Raw genomic sequence first — 19,753 nt, forward strand, 5'->3', positions numbered from 1 at the left:
GCCCCGTGATGTGGGGCATGTGCAGTTGGTGCTGTTGGGACCCAGAGGTCCTCATGGGTCAACCACGGGACGGCCCCTCCCTGTCCCCAAAGGCTGTCCCTTCACCCTCATGAGGGTGTCAGCCCCAACCCTGGTCTGCTTTCCTGCCTTAGCAAGCAAGGTTGAACCAAGCACATGACTTGGGGACCCTTTTGCACCCCCCCCCCGCAAGGGATGGGCTTCTGCAGTCAGCCCTGCCACTGATTCCCCTGACCCACCCTCAGCTTATGGTGATCAGAAAGCCCACAGCCCCACCACACATCCAGGCCCCCCAGAAATGGGGCAAACAGAGACAGAAGCCCATAGGATCTTCTTTTTTTTTTTTAAGTTTATTTATTTAGATGGGGTGCCTGGGTGACTCAGTCAGTTAAGCATCGGACTTCGGCTCAGGTCACGATCTCAGGGTTCGTGGGTTCGAGCCCCTCATATAGGGCTCTGCGCTGACAGCTCAGAGCCTGGAGCCTATTTGGATTCTGTGCGTTCTGCCTGGGTGCGTTCTCCCTCTCTCAAAAATAAACAAACATTTAAAAAAATTTTTTTAAGTTTATTTATTTTTGAGAGAGAGAGAACGCACCTGAGCAGGGGAGGGGCAGAGAGAGAATTCCAAGCAGGCTCCATGCTGTCAACACAGAACCCAACTCAGGTCTCAATCCTGAACCATGAGATCAGACCTGAGCCAAGATCAAGAGTGGGACACTCAACTGACTGAGCCACCTGGGTGCCCCTGAACCTTCTTAGACACCCCCTGTCTGGCACCTCCCGAGCAGAATTCACCCATGCCACTTTGTCCACCACTGTCTCCAGTGGGCATGCCTCTCACTGAACCTCTCCCTGGGGACTGCGACAATGTCTGTGTGAACTTCCCAGAGGCAGGGCCGCACTCTCTTCGTATGCCACCAGCATCCCTCCCCCTATCAGCAATTAACTCACAGTGGTTTTGGAATTTTAAAAAATTTGGTTCATCATTAAAATATTTTTAAAATACGCACATTCTGATTTCAGAACAACATACTTTTTGTATATATATAATTTTGTTAATGTTTATTTTTGAGAGAGAGAGAGAAAGACAGAGTGCGAGCCAAGGAGGGGCAGAGAAAGAAGGAGACACAGAATGTGAAGCAGGCTCCAGGCTCCAAGCTGTCAGCACGGCACCCGACGCGGGGCTCGAACCTACGGATTGCAAGATCATGACCTGAGCCGAGGTCGGACGCTTAACCCACCGAGGCACCCAGGCGCCCCAGAACAACATACTTTTTTTTTTTAAAGTTTATTTATTTGGGGGGAGGGTGCAAACAGGGGAGGAGTGGAGAGAGGGGGACAGAGGATCTGAAGCAGGCTCTGCACTGACAGGCTGACAGCCGAGAGCCCCATGTGGGGCTGAGCTGCGAGATCACGACCTGGGCAGAAGTCAGATGCTCAACTGACTGGGCCACCCACGTGACCCCAGAACAACATACTTTTTAAACTCTTCCCCCAAATCGTGGAGCTATCCCTGTGGCAGCTGAGTCCAGAAGTCCCAATGAGGGGCCAAGCCAGCACAGAGGAGGGGACCAGACTCCTTCTGAGCCAGGGGCACCTTCACATTCACCGCCAGATGCTGGAGAGTTGGGGGTATGAAGACCTTACTCTGGAAACGTACGTGTTTTCTGTTCATGTCTACAAAACTTCAGAGAGAACACTTGGGTAGAAAATGTGGATTAACCTCACGGGGAGGGACCAGAGGAAGAAGCCAAGAAAGGTCGTCGCCACTAGGTTCCTCCGCGAGAGATGATGGGTCACCGGCATCGAGGAGCCCGAAGTGCGGCAGAGTCACCAGGGTTGAAGGAAGTGCTAGATGTCGTCACAAACGTACACCGTGTTACATGTCAATCATCCCTCAGTAAAGCCGGGGGGGGGGGGGGGTGGAATTTCCTTGCGAGGGAAAAAGACTGTTGGCAAGAATCCACATCGCAGAGAAGATGGAGAACAATGGAGCCTGTGCTCCTGGGTTAGTGCAGTAAGTGGTTTGACCGGACGGAGAGAGTGACTGGTGTCATTTATTTCATTAATGAACCTCTTAACACACTCACTTTTGAAATAAATTGTTTATCGACGGTTGACTTTAATAGTATCTGGCAAAAAAAGAAAAAGAAAAAGACAGACATGGCTGGCTACTTTTTCAAATCATGAGAATATATTTCCTGCTCTGTAAAATCATTTGTGAGGAAGTCCATTCTGACATGGTTCCAGTGACCCATCACTTTTCAAGAATCCGACTATGTAAAAACTGGATGTAAACCCAGAGCCTCCCCTGACGCCAGGTACACAGCAAGTGCTCCATTGATGCTGGTGGAGGGAAGGGCTGAATGAATCCTTTCATTCCTGTCACCGAGGTGTATGTTCCAGACCAGCGCCTGGGGAGATGGGGAAAGGGTGGAGATCCCCCTCCCTGGGAATGAGTGGAGAGGCCAGGGCTCCAGGCTCCGCCGGGGTGGTAGACTTCTGCCCAACCCAGGCCCCAGTGGTCCCAGCACTGGGGTGAGATTCATCACCCCCTGGGTGAAGAAGACACAATCACTGGGATAAGCAGCTGTTAACAACCATTAACAAACACATCCCCAGGTGATTGCCAACGGCTCCCTGGAAGAAGTAACCTATGAGACCCCATTAGGAGTCAGCAGGCTGAGCTGGGCTGTGTGTCCTTGAGCAGGTCAGTCCCCCTCTCTGGCCTCAGTTGCCTTATCAATAAAAGGAGTCTGGACACGCTGACGGTGACAGTCTTTCCCAGCCCAGTTGTGTAGTTCTGGGTTAAAGAGGATGAGAAAAGCTACGGGGCATGGGTTCATCCTGGAACAAAGTCAAGGAAATGGAACAGTCTGAAGGAAGATGACAGCGGCCAAGGATTTTCCTACTGAACCTTTTGGACAAGGCCACTTGCCCGGCCTCCTCTGGTGTGGAACTGTCGAGGGCCCCGGAGTGGGAGGGGGCGGGTGCGGGGAACTAAGCCAGGACATAAGCCCCGCTCAAGAGTGGTCACAGTTCTGGGGCGCCTGGGTGGCGCAGTCGGTTAAGCGTCTGACTTCAGCCAGGTCACGATCTCGCGGTCCATGAGTTCGAGCCCCGCGTCAGGCTCTGGGCTGATGGCTCAGAGCCTGGAGCCAGTTTCCGATTCTGTGTCTCCCTCTCTCTTTGCCCCTCCCCCGTTCATGCTCTGTCTCTCTCTGTCCCCCCCCCAAAAAAATAAACGTTGAAAAAAAAAATAAACAAACATTAAAAAAAAATTGTTTAAAAAAAAAAAAAAAGAGTGGTCACAGTTCTGAGGGCCAAAGTCTGAGAATCCTTATCAGCTTCTGCACAGTGATTCAAAGCCAGTTCAGGCTCAGCCAGAAGGGGGATTTCCTGGCCTGCTGGGGGCGAGAGGCAGGAGTGGTTTCCTCCTTCCAAGAAAGAAGATGTGACTATAAGAAGTTCTGTTTTCAGCAAAGTGAAAACACTCCCTTCCCTTTCTCCCCCAAACCTTACTGGAGGGGTGGCCGGGCAGAGGTTCTGACTCCCTCGGGAGGCCCCAGCCAGTCTCAAGGCAGGGGGAAGGGAGGGTATGGAGCAGAGAGAAGCCGAACCCATAGCACAGAGGCATTTCCCTGCTTTAGAGCAGCTTTGGGTTTGCAGAGTCCTCTTGGCTAACACGGATTCCGTACTCCTTACAGAGCAGGTGCCCACTAAGCATGTCACAGACGCTGTCTTAGGAAGATTTCCTGCAATGCTGAGAGGTCAGGGCAGGACTAGCCTCTGCATTTTGTGGCTGAGAAGCCTGAGGCTCCAGAGAAATGAAACAACTTGCCCAAGGTCACACGGCAGGTCCAGGAACGGGAGATAGGAAACCACAGGTGGAGAGGGAGTGGAGATCCTCACTCGGTCACTGTCACAGAGGCACCAAAGCTCCGAAAACTCGGGAAATGGAGGTTGGGCCAAGTGAAATGAACTGTTCAGCAGAGACGCTGAGGGCAGAGAGGTAGGGCCACGGCCTCTGCTTGAGAAGTGCCCAATACATTCAGAGTCACTAAAACCAACCAACCAACCAAGTAATAGCACTGGGTTTGGGAGACACATCCCAGCTCTGCAAACCTCTGCCTCCATTTCCCCATCTTTAAACTTCAGGGGTTTGGAGTGTGAATTGAATGACATAAATTATAGGAAGGACCCTTAGCACAAGGCCTGGCACATAGTAAACACTTAAATGTCAGTTACCATGATTATTACTAAGACTGACAAAACAATACTCCTTTTTCCCAGCCAGGATCAGCCCCCTGAGGGCAGGTTGCCATGAGCTCGTCCCTTTCACAGACGAGGAAACTGAGGTCCAGTAAGGGATCTCCGCTTCCTTCTTCTGTAAGTTGAAGGAATTGGGCTGGATGCTCTCACTCCCAAGCTGGGCAAGCAGCAAGGGGTAGGGCAGAGAGAGGGATCACTCCCTGCACTCCACTGAGCCCCAGGGCTGCCCTACCGAAGAATGATGCCCCCCCACCATGTCCTGAATGTGAGGCTTCCCAGTTCCCAGCCTCCCAGGTGCCCAGGCAGCTTTGAGGTCAGAGACAACAGCTGTGATCCCTTGAGTGCAAAACCTGCTGGGGATCCCTGCTGCCCTGGGAGGGAGGAGGAGGCCACTGTGCGGCCAGGTGCCTTCCCGGGAGACTCGGTTGGTACCCAGAATCCACCTGCCCCTCAGGGAGAGACTTGCAGCATCTCCTCGTTGAAATCCAACCTGCCCTGCTCCGGGCTCTCTGGTTGCTCCCTGTCCTGGACGACCTTCCTGGGCGTCTTCAGAAATCTGGAATTTGGGCCCCAGGAGCAAATCAGCCCTTGCCCTAGCCGCAGAGAGTTTCCAGCCCACCCAAGCCCAGCCCTGCTTCCCCTTTTCACCTCGGCCCCTAGGCTATTCACCTGAACAGGAGCTTCTGCCCAGGTTCTTTCTTGATGATGTTCAGCTTATAGTAGTGTCGCAGGGCACGTGACATCTTCTCGTAGGTCATGTTCACCCGGTTCTAGAAGGCAAAGCAGTCCCACGTCACCCTCCGCTCCCTATCTTGCTCCTTCCAGGCCTTGGTTTCCACACCTGGAAAGGAGCAGGTCGAACTGGATGGTTTCTTAAGCCCCTCAGCCCAGGGTTCTGTGAGGGGTTACAAGAGTTCTCTTGAGTTTGGGAGGAGAAAGGCAGGGGAAGGTCGGAGGACAAATACGGGGCTGGGAACCACGGGGCAGGAGTGACTCACACATTGCTTTTAAGTAGCCAATGTCACAAGTAGTAACAAATAAGTATATATCTAGTTGGAAATGACAACAGCTAGCTCGGTAAGGGGCATATGGTAGGAGTAGCCCCCGCCAAGCTGCGTGACTTTAGCCAAGGTATTTCCTTCTTCTCTCTCTGAGGGGTGGGCAGTGCAGAGGAAGGGCAAAGAGGCTGGGTTTTGGGGTCAACATAAAGCAGCTGCGTGACCTCGGGTAAGTTTCTTTACCTCTCTGCATCTGTTTCCCCGGCTATAAAATGAGGATCAGAACATCCATCCCACAGGTTTGAGGATTAAATTAGCTAATCCATAGAGCACTTAGCACAATGCTTGGCAGGTAGTACACGTTCATGGAATGGAATTGCTGCTCTCTGGGCCTCAGTTTCCCTCCCTGTACTATTTGGGGATTGGACCAGGTAAGCACGCCCAAACTTTAGTCCAGTGCATCCTTCCAGCCCCCAGACCACTGAGAGGCAACAAGAGGGGAGCATTGAGCCACACTCTCTGTGTTCAGCCCCCGCTCTGCCATCCACTGCCTGCAAACTCTTGGAAAAACTGCTCTGTGCCTCCATTTCCCCTCTGACGCCTACCTCATGACGTCTCCTGGGAATTAGATGCGTTACTATGGGGAAAGCTCTCGGAGCAGCACCTAGCAATCAAACGCTATGCCATTTTAAGAAATGCTATCTCCTGTAGATCACCATTATTGCTAATAGTTTTTTTTTAAGGCTCCTTTTTTAGTTACATGACTTTATTTATAGACACGGACACTTGCTTTATATCACCAGTGTCAATCAAGAAACTGACATCGTAGTTAAAACTTTTCATCTTCCTTCTTACTAACACAAATAATTATTAGAATTTGGAGTCAGCCACCTAAAGTCGTCTGGCAGGTGCCCTTTTTAGGTATAGGCGTCCCTCACACTGGGAATGCTGGTCCCAGGGGTTCCCAGGCCTTTCCAGCCCTGACGCCTGATGCTCCCGCAGGGCCTGAGACCTGGATTTCTACCCCAGCTGCCCCCCGGAAACCAGTTTCCTCATCTGGCCCAGCCGTCCCGCAGCAGATGTGGCACCACTCATGGAAACATGCTTTGAAAGTCTCACGGGGCGCCTGGGTGGTTCAGTCCGTTAAGCGTCTGACTTCAGCTCAGGCCATGATCTAGTGGCCTGTGGGTTCGAGCCCCGCCTCGGGCTCTGTGCCGACAGCTCAGAGCCGGGAGCCTGCTTCAGATTCTGTGTCTCCCTCTCTCTCTGCCCCTCCCCAGCTCACACTCTGTCTCTGTCTCGCTCTCAAAAGTAAATAAACATTAAACAAAATTTAAAAGGTCTCAAGTGCTAAGCAAGTAGAAGGCAAGATCCCTGAACTTCCCCATCCTCAAGAAGTAACTTCCTGTCCCTCAGTCACTCCTAAAATAAAACCATCCCGACACATCTGGAGCTGCTGGTGAAGCCCCCGTCCATTGAGGACCATCCCTTAGTGCTGATGGGTCCACTCTGACCCCCCACCCTGTCCTCTTCCGGATGTGTGGAGGTCATCCCACCTGGTGGCTGAGGTCTACCTTGTGGTTTCCCCAGAGTCTGGCAAGCCCGTTTGGATCCACAACTCTGAAGATCTTGGCGTTCTTGTCTTCCCACCTGATGTAGGGCTCGTACCTGGTGTCAGAGAGCAGCTGGTACACATAATCCCACAGCAGCCGGCAATCTGCAATAGAGCACAGAGGGTAGGGACAGGGCACTCTCCTGGAGCTGTGAGGATAGGCATTAATTAGTAAGGTGCTTTGGGGCTCATAAGGCCCGGGCCCAGCCATGCGGCAGGATGGTCAAGACGACAATACTACCAGAAACGGCCACTTGTGGGGGCTTATTGTCTCTTTGATTTGCCTTAACTCTAGGAAATGGCTACCTTTATCCCCAGGAAGACATAAAGAATTGGGCTCAGAGAGGGGTTGGACATGTCCCGGGCACGGAGCTCCTCAGCGGCAGGCAGACCAAGGAGTCTAACTGTTAAACCCATCCTGTCAAGCACCCTGGTGAGAGGCCTGGGAAAAATCAAACATGCCATCATGGAGAGCAAGCGGCAGAGGGAGCCTGGGAACAAAAGCTTAAGTCCCCCTACCTGGGCCACCTGGCTGGGTCATTTCAGGCAGGTTACCTAACCTCTTCCAAGCCACAGTTTCCTTGTAGGGGATGATATGACAATTAAGTAACATAATATATCCCAAACTCCTTAGCACGGTACCTGGTACAGAGTAAGTGCTCAAAGAATGTTAAGCACTATTCTGTAAAAGATCAAATACTTGTGTCTCAGTGATCCCCAGTTGTTTTTGATCCAGAAGCCAGGCTCCTGCCCCCTCTGTGGTGTCTTAGAATAAATGGAGTTACTCTGCCATGGCTAACCAACACACCTTTGGAAAGGCAGCCCGTTTATCTGTCAGTCTGTCTGGCAGCCTGTTAGTCAACCCTTTAACGATGAATGTAGAAGGGAAGTGTGGCTCTGGAGCCAGACCGCCTGGGTTCACGTCCCAGCTCTGCCACTTATTGCTGTGTGATCGATCGTGGGGGAGTCCCTGAACCTCTCTGTGCCTCATTTTCCTTACCTGTAAAATGGGGCTAATAATACCAGCCTCAAAAAGCCAACGTGGGATTAAATACAAGCCTCAGAATCACACGTGGCACATAGGAAGCACCCAACCATTTATAGATAAATAAATAAATAAATAAATAGCCAGGGTGGCTTGGTCAGTTGAATGTTCGACCTTGGCCCGGGTCATGATCTCGAGGTTTGTGAGTTTGAGCCCCACGGCGTCTAAAGGAGAGGAATACTCCCCCGTTTTGCACTGCTGGTGGGAGTGCAAACTGGTGCAGTCACTCTGGAAAACAGTTATGGAGGCTCCTCAAAAAATTAAAAATAGAACTAACCTATGACCCAGCAATAGCACCACCAGGAATTTATCCAAAGGCTACAGGAGTGCTGAGGCATAGGGGCACGTATACCCCAATGTTTATAGCAGCACTTTCAACAATAACCAAATTATGGAAGGAGCCCAAATGTCCATCAAGTGATGAATGGATAAAGAAGATGTGGTGTAGGGGCGCCTGGGTGGCTCGGTCGGTTGGGCGGCCGACTTCGGCTCAGGTCATGATCTCGCGGTCCGTGAGTTGGAGCCCCGCGTCAGGCTCTGTGCTGACAGCTCGGAGCCTGGAGCCTGTTTCCGATTCTGTGTCTCCCTCTCTCTCTGCCCCTCCCCTGCTCATGCTCTGTCTCTCTCTGTCTCAAAAATAAAATAAAAACATTAAAAAAAAAAAAAAGATGTGGTGTATATCTACAATGGAGTATTACTCGGCAGTCAAAAAGAATGAAATCTTGCCATCTGTAGCAATGTGCGTGGAACTAGACTGTATTATGCTAAGTGAAATAAGTCAGAGGAACATAAATATTATATGATTTCACTCATATATGGAATTTAAGAAACTCAACGGATGAGCCTAGGGGAAGGGAAACAAAAATAAGATAAAAACAGAGAGGGAGGCAAACCGTAAGAGACTCTCAAATACGGAGAACAAACTGAGGGTTGCTGGAGGGGTGTTGGGTGGGGGATGGGCTAAATGGGTGATGAGCATTCGGGAGGGCATTTGGGAGCGGCACTGGGTGTTCTCTGTAAGTGATGAATCACCAAATTCTACTCCTGAAATCATCATGACCCTATATGTTAACTAACATGGATTTAAATTAAGAAGAAAAAAAGAAATTTCACTGAATATCTAACCAAAAACTAAAATAAAATATATAGAAAATAAAAAAACAGATTTTTAAAAACAAAAACAAAAAAATAAAGGAGCGGAATACTCACCCATGCCAAGCTCACTGTCTGACTAGGACTGGCTGAACTGGAGACAGGGTGTGCTTGGCAATCCTGGGCAGCCCTGACTGCTGTGGCTAGATTGTGGCCAGCACACAGGACAGTCACCCCACACTCCAATAGCCCAGCACAGACCCTCTCATCACCCGGCTCAAAACAACCCTCCTCCCTGTCACTCGTAACCCTCTGGGACTTGGCCTCAGCACACCTCCCTCCTGGCCAGGGGCACACAAGCCTCCTACTCACCAGTGATCCTGCCATCAATGGGAGCCTCCGGCATCATGGGGGAGGAGCAGGCTCCCTCAGCCCTGCAGCTGAGCTCTGAACAGTGAGATACGTTGAGGGAGTCCTCCCTGCCAAGGGGCCACCTGGCCAGATGGCTCAAGGAGCTGGCAAACCCCAGGTGTGGTGGCTGCTGCAGGAGACCCGTTCGGGGGGCCAATTGAGGTCGCCCAGTCCCCTCTGTAAGCAGATGAGCACCGTTGATTCTGCGGGCCCAGGGCCTCCCCCAGCCCCTCCATGCATGCCTGGGATCCCCGTGGGGCAGCACTCCTAATGCTTTTCGTCCGTCCAGTTCCCAGCTGGAAGGTCAGGGAGGCAATGGAGGACATGGGGGAGGGCCAGACAGCCCAGTGCTAACCCCAGCTCCCAGCAGGCAAGTGACATAATCTCTCAAACCTGTTCCCTCATCTGTAAAGTTGTTTGCAAAGCCAAGGGGTGACAGAGCCACATCCAGAACCCAGGTGCCTTGTATCTCAGTCCTTTGTCCTCTCCATCCACCCAACAAATATTTACTGAGAACCTTCTGTGAGCCAGGCATTGTTCTAAAATTCTTGGGGACATATCACTGAACTCAAAACAAGCCCCTGCCCTCATGGAGCTTATATTCTAGCAGTGGGGGAGTGGGAGATTGGAAAGGGAGGGAGATGGTTGAAATAAAAAAGAAAATAGAAAGAGTATAGAATGGGGCGGGGGGCAGGAATAAAGCACTCTAAGGCAGATAGGGAATCCCAGGAAAGATAGAGAGCTACGTGATGGTAAGGGAAGGCCTCACTGACGTGTTAACATCTAACAGACATCTGAAGAAAGTAGAGGAGTGAGCTATGTGGGTATCAAGAGGAGACAATGCCAGGCAGAGAGAGCAGCGAATGCAAAGGCCCTGAGGCAGGAGTGTCTCTGGTTTGTTCCATGAACATGGAGGCCAGAGTGGCTGAAGCAGCAAAGGCAAAAGGGAGAGGGGCGGGAGAGGACAGCAGAGGGCAGGAGGTCATCGTAAAGACTGTGGCTTTGACTCTGAGTGTGATGGGAGCCATTGGAAGATTTTGAGCAGAGAAGCGACACGATCGGCCTTATGAATCTCTCTGGCTGCTCTCTTGCGGATAGATCATAGGAGGTCAAGAGCAGAGCAAGGAGACCAGTGAGGAGGTTCTCTAGAGGTGATAGAGGCTGGGCCACGGACAGCAGTGGAGGTGTGGGAAATGGCTTGGTTCTGGATAGATTTTTTTAAGTTTATTTATTTTTGAGAGAGAGAGAGCAGGGGAGGGGCGGGGGGGGGGGGGGGGGGGCGGGGACAAAGGATCTGAGGAGGGCTCCGCACTGACAGCAGACGGCCCGATGCGGGGCTCAAGCTCACGAACCACGAGACCATGCTCTAAGCCAAAGTTGGACACTCAACCAACTGAGCCACCCAGGCACCCCTGGATAGATTTTGAAGGTCGAGTCAACAGGACTTGTTGACGGCTGGGATTCTGTGATTTGGGCAGGAAAGAGAGAAAACAATCAAAAGTGACATCCAACGTTTTGGCCAGAGCAATTGGGAGCATGAAGCTGCGGTTTGCTGAGACAAGGAAGCCCAGGAGAGGAGCAGGGTTGGGGGGAGGGAGGTGGGACAAGAATCAGGTGTTTGCTTTAGGAGCTTTTAGGGTTGAGATGTCCATTAGACATTGCAGGGGAAGTGTGGGGTGCAAACGTCTGGAATTCACAGAGGTCCCGGGTATCTGTAGGAATCATCAGTACCAGATGGTATAAACGCCCAATACTCCATGAAATTAACCTAGGTCTGAGTGCAGATAGAGGAGAGACCCCCTGAGTCTGGGGCTACCCCAACATTTAGAAGTAGGGGAGAAAATGAGAAGCCAAGAGGCTGAGAAGGAGTGACCGTGGGGTGTTCTGGAAGCCAAGGGAAGAGTCTGAGGGGCGGTCATGAGACGTGACAGTGATTAAGGACCAACATTGGACGCGGACATCCCCACGTTCAGGTCTCTAGAGTCCCTGACAAGAGCAATTTCCACAGGGAGATCGGGAGGAGAGGAAGTAGGGACACCAGAAAACAACACTTTGCTAGAGAGGAGAGCAGAGAACTGAGGAGATGGGAGGGGCCAGGGGTGAGGGTTGAGGAGGCAGGGCAGAGGGAAGTGGGGGGGGGGGGGGCTCAGCCCACACAGCTGCCTCTTCCATTCCTTTGCCTGGAGGAAGCCCTGCCCTCCCAAAGAGGCCGACTGAGGGGAGGTCCCAGAGCTCCGAGAAGAGCCTCCCTCACCTTCCAGGAGGCAGGGGCAGCGCTGAGGGGGCATCTTCTGCCTGAAGGCCCCTCCGAAAAAGGGCCCACGCACCAGAGCTTGCCGCTGGGTCTTGATGTACTGAAGCAGCTCATACAGGACGTCACCTGGGGGTGGGGGCAGGGGGCAGGTCAGTCACCTGCCTCTCAGGGGGCGTCAGTCACGGCTTCATGCAGACGAGATGAGAGGTGGCAGGATGGAAATGGGTAGGGGAGATGAGAGCCACGGGGAAGGGGAGGGGAAGCGACAGCAGGACAGGACACTGGGGACTCTGCAAACAACAGCCAAACAGCTTCCTGCAGGCCCGCTCTAGCGAGGGGCCCCCCGGGAAACATTTACGGAAAAGGGGACATCTGCCATGCTGGGAGGTGAGCAAGCTCCTCCAACCAGTGCATCCATCATCCCCCCCCCCCCCCCCGGGCCTACCTGGGTCTCTGTCAGCACGTTTTAGAGGGAAGCCAGCTAGTTTCCCTGACCTGAACCAGGTGCACGAAGCCGGAAGTCATCCTTGGTGAGGATGCAGAGGGCTCGGCCGTTCATCTCGAAGCCGTGCTCCCCTGTGCGCTGCAGAGAGTACTCCTGCTCGGCCCAACGCAGCCAGTGCAGCACGTCCTCCCTGCTCCAGAGTGCCGGCTGGATGCCTGCAACCACCGTGAGGACAGGGACTGGGAAAGGGCACAAGGTGGGGGCAAGGGCTCTCCCCTCAATAATCGCTCATGCTTGCACTTCAGGAGTGTCACCTCCTCCGAGAAGCCCACCCTGAACGCTACACCTGAGCAGATGCTCTTCTGTCCTGCCCCCCACTTTGTCACCACGTCCTGTTCTTTTCCTTCCTGGCACCTTACTCTCCTTGTCATTACATTTGACGTACATGTTTAGGTTTGTCATTATCTATGCCTTATGTTTGTGTTCAGTTATTTTTTTTTTTTAGTTTCTTTATTTTTGAGAGCATGCGCGAGAGAGCATGAGCAGGGGGAGGGGCAGAGAGAGAGGAGACAGAGAATCCCAAGCAGGCCCCGTGCTGTTAGCACAGAGCCCTATATGGGTCTCGAACTTACAAACGGTGAGATCGTGACCTGAGCTGGAGTCAGGGGTCAGACGCTTCACCGACTGAGCTACCCAGGTGCCCTGTGTTTGCCTATTTTGTTTTTGGTGGCTCCTCCTACCAGCCCAGCCTGCTTTCCAACTATTAACTCAGCAAATGTTTACTAAGGAACTATTATGTGCCAGGCACTGGGCGGGATGTGCTGGGGCACGTTGTTGTATGTATTCAGCACCCAGGACGGTGCCTGGACCATAGGAAGTGCTCCCTAAACAGGTGTTGACCGATTGCATGTATGGTTAAACGGTCCTACAAAGAACGTGTGTTGCCGTTACTGTTTTCCCAATGAGGAAGCTGGGACTCCCAGAGGTTAAGTGACTAGCCTCGGGTGACACAGGTAGCACAAGGTACGGCCAGGCCCAGAATCCAGGTCTGTCTGGCTGCCACACGCTTCAGCTCTAATGCGCCAGCTCAGGTCTGGGCTTGCTCAGGGAACCGCCCAGCGGACAAGGAAGTCTCCTGCACCCATTTCAGCGTGTGTGTTCTTATCTCTGGAAATACCCAGACAAGCAGTTGCTTTATTTGATTCCTTCCTATGCTTCTACTCTGCCTGGGTCTATTAGGCAACCAGTGCCAAATATTTACCCCACTAATCTGGGTTGTGTTTAACAAGGCCACATTATGACTTTCTGGACCCTTGGGACTCTTGCCTTCCTAGGCCCCTTCCTCCACTAAAAAATATTTAAAATTATATTTTATGACTGCATTGCATAAAGACGAGTGCATCGTGATATTTTAAAACGTTTTCTTCTGCCTAAAAGTTCGTATTTTTTCTCTTGATTTCATTTTATTTTTTTAATTTTTTTAATGTTTATTTATTTTTGACAGAGAGAGAGAGACAAAGTACGAGCAGGAGAGGGGTGGCAGAGAGAGAGGGAGACATAGAAACCGAAGCGGGCTCCAGGCTCTGAGCTGTCAGCACACAGCGTGATGTGGGGCTTGAACTCATGAACCATGCGATCATGACCTGAGCCAAAGTTGGAAGCTGAACCGACTAAGCCACCCAGGTGCCCCTCTCTTGATTTTAAAAGAAGTCAGAACATTTTTGTGGGCCCCTAAACGTATTGGAGCCCCCCCAGCCTTGTGCCCACTGTGATGGCAGCCTGGTGCTTCACTTTGTGTGGTTCTTGTCCTCCCGAGAGCTTTTTCAGCCCTGTCAGGACCCTGGCCACGTGACAGTGGAAGGCGCCCAGCTCATCAGGGCTGGTGTGACAGGTAGGAAAACTGAGACGGAGGAGGTAACTGTCCAAAGACTAAACCAACCTGTGACTGCCTTGGTCCCAAATTAGCGCAAGAGAGAAAACCAGTTTTCCCGTTTACCACAAAAGAAAAAGTGCATCTGCTTGATCATCGATTCAGCCAATATCTAATGAGCACTGGCCATGTGCCAGGCACTGTGCCACAGCTGGGGACATGGCCCAGGGGGAGGCTGGCAGGAGCGAGGCAACCAATGACTAAGGACCATTCCTGCTCAGCTGCACAGAGGGACGGGGCTCCAGGCTACAAATGCAGAAAGCAGGGCAACACAGCCCGGCTTGGGTGGAAGGAGAGGCTCCCCTTACTTTATTTTGGGACCTGAGAAGGAATAATAAAGAAGAAATATCTGAAATTGAGTAAAAAATTAAGGGGGAAAAAAGAATAGAAGTGGCAACTGACCTTTGCGGTATGCAGTACCATCAAGATCTGATGCTGTTACCTAAGACTAGCAAGTATCATTGGGACAGAAGGAGCCAGGAGATGTGTGTATATTTGCATGCGTGCACACGCGCACACGCGCGTGCGTGTGTGTGTAAATTTAATACATGATAGAGATGGGATTTTAATTCAGTGGGAAAGGATAGTGAACTTAAGACAGGGTAAAACCATGACTGGTTTGCCACCTGGTAAAAATATATTTGGATCTTCACCTGTCACCATTTATCAAAAGCAGTTCCAGGTGGATTAAGACCTAATGAATACAACGATAGAAACCTGAATAGAAGTGGAAATAGGGGGTGCCCGGCTGGCTCAGCCAATGGAGCATGTGACTCTTGATCTCGGGGTTGTATGCTCGAGCCCCACATGGGGTGTGAGGTTACTTAAAAATGAAATCTTTTAGGGGCGCCTGGGTGGCTCAGTCAGTTGAGCATCCGACTTCGGCTCAGGTCATGATCTCGTGGTTTGTGGGTTTGAGCCCCTTGTCGGGCTCTCTGCTGACAGCTCGGAGCCTGGAGCCTGCTTCCGATTCTGTGTCTTCCTCTAGCTGCCCCTTCCCTGCTCACACTCTGTCTTTCTCTCAAAAATGGAAAAACATTAAAAATTGTTTCAAGGGGTGCCTGGGTGGCTCAGTCAGTTGAGTGTCCGACTTCGGCTCAGGTCATGATCTCGCGGTCCGTGAGTTCGAGCCCCGCGTCGGGCTCTGTGCTGACAGCTCAGAGCCTGGGGCCTGTTTCAGATTCTGTGTCTCCCTCTCTCTGACCCTCCCCCGTTCATGCTCTGTCTCTCTCTGTCTCAAAAATAAATAAACATTAAAAAAAAAATTTTTTTAAATGTTTCAAATAAAATCTTTTACTTTTTTAAAAAAAGTTTATTTATCTTGGGAGAGAGAATGGGAGCAGGGGAGGGGCAGAGAGAGAGGGAGAGAGAAAATTCCAAGCAGGCTCCGCACTGGCAGTTTAGAGCCCAATGCGGGGCTCAAGCACACAAACCCTGAGATCATGACCTGAGCCAAAACCAAGAGTTAGACATTCAACTGAATGAGCCACCGACTGGGTGGCGCAGTCGGTTAAGCGTCCGACTTCAGCCAGGTCCTTTTGTTTTTATTTAGAAAAAATTTTTTAATGTTTTATTTATTTTCAAAAGAGAGAAAGAGAGAGAGTGAGCAGGGGAGGGGCAGAGAGAGAGACACACACAGATCTAAAGCAGGCTCCAGGCTCCAAGCTGTCGGTACAGAGCCCAACGTGGGGCTCGAACCCACAAACCCACAAACCGTGAGATCATGACCTGAGCTGAAGTCGGACACTTTACCAACTGAGCCACCCGGGTACCCCTAAAGTCTTTTTTTTTAAGTGGAAATAGGAAACCCATATGCATTAAACATGGGTAGGTGAGCCCTCAACCACGACAGGAAATTCAGAGGCTATAACAAGTGAAAGATACATTTGATTACATAAGTTGTGTGTGTGGTAAAAGACACCATAAACGAAATTAAAAGAGGACAGAATAAAGGGAAATATTTACAATGCAGATAACAGATAAAGGGCTAATGTCAGGGCACCTGGGTGGCTCAGTAGGTTAAGCATCTGACTTCAGCTCAGGTTATGATCTCAAGGTTCACGAGTTTGAGCCCCTCGTCAGGCTCTGTGCTGACAGCTCAGAGCCTAAAGCCTGCCTCAGATTCTGTCTCCCTCTCTCTCTGTCGTTCCCCTGCTCTCACTCTCTCACTCTCCCTCTCTCTCTCAAAAATAAATAAATATTAAAAAAAAAAGGGCTGGGACGCCTGGGTGACTCAGTTGGTTAAGCGTCCAGCTTCCACCCAGGTCATGATCTTGCAGTTTGTGGGTTGAAGCCCGCTTTGGCCTCTGTGCTGTGTGCTGACGGCTCAGAGCCTGGAGCCTGCTTCGGATTCTGTGTGTGTGTGTGTGTGTGTGTGTGTGTGTGTGTGTGTGTCTGCCCCTCCCCTGCTCATGCTCTGTCTCTCCCCCCCTCTCAAAAATAAACAAACATTTAAATAAATAAATAATTTTTTAAAAGGGCTAATGTCTATCACAGAGGAAGAGCATCTCTACACTGATTTTTTTTTAAGACAAAAAAATCTTACCAGCAATTCACGGTGGAGCAGGATTTCTCAGCCTCAGCACTACTGACACTTTGTACCTGATAATTCCTCCCTATGGAGGCTGTGCTGAGCTTTGTGGAATGCTTCCCAGCATCCCTGGCCCCCTGCCCACTAGATGTCAGCAGCAAACACACACACACACACACACACACACACACACACACTGCCCAACAAGAGTGACAACCAAAAATGTCTGCAGACATTGCCACATGTCCCCAAGGGAGAGGGGCAAAACCAATGCCAGTTGAGAACTTCTGCAGTAGAACAAATCCACTAATACTCAGGTGGCAGGACGTGACACCTCACTGGTCCCCGACAGGCACAATCAAAGAGTGAGATAGCATTTGAACGATAGCGCCCACAGCTGGCAGGAATGCAGGGAACAGAATGCCTGGCTGATGGAAATAGAAATGAGGAGCCTCCGCGGGAGGTCCGTCCAGTGGCTGCAGAAGTGACTGAGACACAAAAGCTGCGTGGTGTGAAAGCTGGAGGCCACCCGACAGTGAGATTCAGGAGTGCCAGGGGCAGGCCTATGAGCCAGCCAGGGCTTCTGGGGCTCTGGAGGCCAACTGGCCATTGCATTTTTTTTTTTTGTGGGATTGCATATTCCATGATCTTGGAGGCTGTCGACGTGAAAATTCAAAACTATGATCCTGAGTCAGAAGGGTGCATTGTCCCGTGTGTGGCCAGAGGGTTGGGATGGATCCCACACCCCTCTAGCTGTCCTGCCTCCATGGAAACACTAAAACTGCTCGAAGGTGGGGACATCGTGAACTTGGCAGACAGTATCAACCACAGGTGTGGTCCTGCTACCAGGTCCAGAGACATGGGCAGGGGACTTCCCATGCTGTCCCCGAGGGACTCTGAAGTCCCACAGTAGCACTTGAAAATGAAGCCTGTCGTCACCCTGCAGTGGGATTTGGTTTTTCTTTCACTACCTCTTGCTCACTCCTACCCTCACCTTTCATCCATTTACTGCCAGCTTCTCAGGTCCAATAAATACAGAAAAGGGACCTTCCCGTTCCTTATGTCTTCAAAGAATCCCCAGGTCAAAAGGCTTTCCAAAAGGACTCGAGACCCCAGGGAAGGACCAAGTTCCAAGCTCGGATGAGCCACCCAGCTCTGGGCTAAATCTCCAACCCCAGGATCTGGGTCCCAGCTCGGCCCCTTGCTAGCCAAGTCACCTACAAGCTGCTCAGACTCTCTTAGCCTCAATTTCCCCCTCTGTGAAATGAGATAAAACACTGCCTCACTGGGCTACTGTGCTGTTTGAGGGGCAGGGTGGCGTAGGGGTTAGGAGCCCAGGCTACATCTGTACAATCCAGCAACTCACCCCTGAATGAAGACCTAAGAGCCGTGGTGGGAATACACCCTCCGGAAGACATGTATGCGAATGTCCAGTGGCTCTATTCATAGTAGGAAAGAACTGGAAACATCAGGCAGAGAACGGACAATCAAATTGTGACGTTTGCGGACAATGGAATGTTGCTCGACCATAAAACAGAGTACAAGGGGCTGCTACATGTGACACGTGGATTAAAGCTCACAGATACTACGGTGAAGGAAAGAAGCCAGATGTAAAAACACAATCAAGAATAGACACTAGTCTAGGGAGAGAAGACAGAATAGTGGTCGCCCTTTGGAGGGGAGTGGCCTGGGGAGAGGTGCAAGGCACCTTCCTGGGGCGCTGGAAATGCTCTAGTTCCTGATCTCAGTGGTGGCTGCTCAAGTGTATACATGCATAAGCATTTGTACACTCAAGATTTGTACACATGACTGTATGTAAAGTATGCCTAAAAAAAAAAAAAAAAAAAAAGGAAAAGGAAAACCATGCAACAATAAGGATCGAAGCTGGTGCCAGGCCAGCTGGAAGCTGGCTAAATGACCGTGTTTCCATTTCTTCACCTGCAAATCAAGGGTGACAAATACAGTACTAGCGACGTGGGGCTGTCACAGGATTCTATGAGATAATCAGTTTGAAGACCAGGGCCTGGCAGGTCGTATGCACTTTCCAAGATGAGCGGAGCTCTTGCTGTTAGCTGGGGTGACACGGGTAAAGTGCTTGGCACAGGGCCCAGCACACCTCAGAGCTCAGCAATTGCTGGCCAGTGTGATCTAAGGTGTCCACCGCCCCCCCGCCCAAGACGTCTTCCTGACCTGGTTACTGGGATGAGCCCAACTGAGTCTCCCCTTACTGGTACAACCACACCCAGGGGCTTCACCCCAGAGCAGCCCATGCTTCTCCCTCTCTTGGCTGTGACCCACCGCATTTTCAGTTCCTCACACCAACCATCTTTGCCTCTCAAGACTCCAGCCTGATTATCACTTTCCTCTCCCTGCCCCAGCCACTGGCTCCCTGGGGATTTCCAGCTTGGCTAGTTCTAAGCTTCTGGGACAGATCTGGACAGAGACCCTAGCAGGGGAAGCCGGAGGGGCTGTGTATCCAAGACACCATTGGGGGGGTTGAGTATCTCCCTAAAGAGTTAGCACTGTCTCCCACGCACACCCAGAACAGGGTGGGACTTGAAGGCCCCCCTCCCCATCCTGGGCTGGATCTCCCTCCACTGCCCTTATCACTGAGCTTCCAGCTTCCTTATGTAGTCACTGCAGCCCCCGCTAGAATGTCAACTCCTTGACCACAGACTTTGCCAGTCTCAGTCACTGCTCTCTCCAGCACCTACAGCAATGCCCGGGACATAGTAGACGCTCAATAAATATAAATGGCCTACATGAGTGTGCTGAAAGACTTCCAGGCATCCTGATCTACCCCTCTCTGGCCCCCCAGTCCCACCCCAACCAGGTCTCTCTTCCCACAACACCCCTTTCACTCTTTTGCTCAAGAAACTGACGTGGCGGAGCGGCTGGGTGACTCCGTCAGTTAAGCGTCTGACTCTTGATTTTGGCTCAGGTCATGATCTCATGGTTTGTGAGTTCAAGCCCCGCATCTGGTTCTGCACTAACGGTGTGGAGCCTGCTTGGGATTCTCTCTCTCTCCCTCTCTCTCTGTTCCTCCCCCACTTGTGCTTTCTCTCTCTTTTTTAAATTAACTTAAAAAAAGGAAGGAAGGAAGGAAGGAAGGAAGGAAGGAAGGAAGGAAGGAAGGAAGGAAGGAA

The 19,753-nt window shown here is 51.3% G+C and overlaps 1 protein-coding gene across 5 annotated transcripts in view; it reads right to left on the reverse strand.

The window, feature by feature from the left end:
- Nucleotides 1-1,377: 1,377 nt before the first annotated feature.
- The window catches only part of ETV7 (ETS variant transcription factor 7), a 27,106-nt gene continuing 8,730 nt past the window's right edge, over nucleotides 1,378-19,753 (reverse strand). For 3 of the 5 annotated variants that reach the window (XM_040473338.1, XM_040473339.1, XM_040473337.1), the window contains 6 exons: nucleotides 12,198-12,362; nucleotides 11,703-11,828; nucleotides 9,410-9,625; nucleotides 6,863-7,005; nucleotides 4,960-5,060; nucleotides 4,741-4,846 (listed from right to left, as the gene is read on the reverse strand). In XM_040473338.1, coding sequence (XP_040329272.1) covers nucleotides 4,741-4,846; nucleotides 4,960-5,060; nucleotides 6,863-7,005; nucleotides 9,410-9,625; nucleotides 11,703-11,828; nucleotides 12,198-12,362 — 857 coding nt within the window. Of the gene's footprint in view, nucleotides 2,151-4,256; nucleotides 4,847-4,959; nucleotides 5,061-6,862; nucleotides 7,006-9,409; nucleotides 9,626-11,702; nucleotides 11,829-12,197; nucleotides 12,363-19,753 lie in introns of those variants that run through there. The other 2 variants (XM_040473336.1, XM_040473335.1) reach the window with 2 other exon arrangements.

The sequence above is a fragment of the Herpailurus yagouaroundi genome, unplaced genomic scaffold (assembly GCF_014898765.1).
Source record: "Herpailurus yagouaroundi ecotype Mexico unplaced genomic scaffold, PumYag 139, whole genome shotgun sequence".
Classification (NCBI taxonomy): domain Eukaryota; kingdom Metazoa; phylum Chordata; class Mammalia; order Carnivora; family Felidae; genus Herpailurus; species Herpailurus yagouaroundi.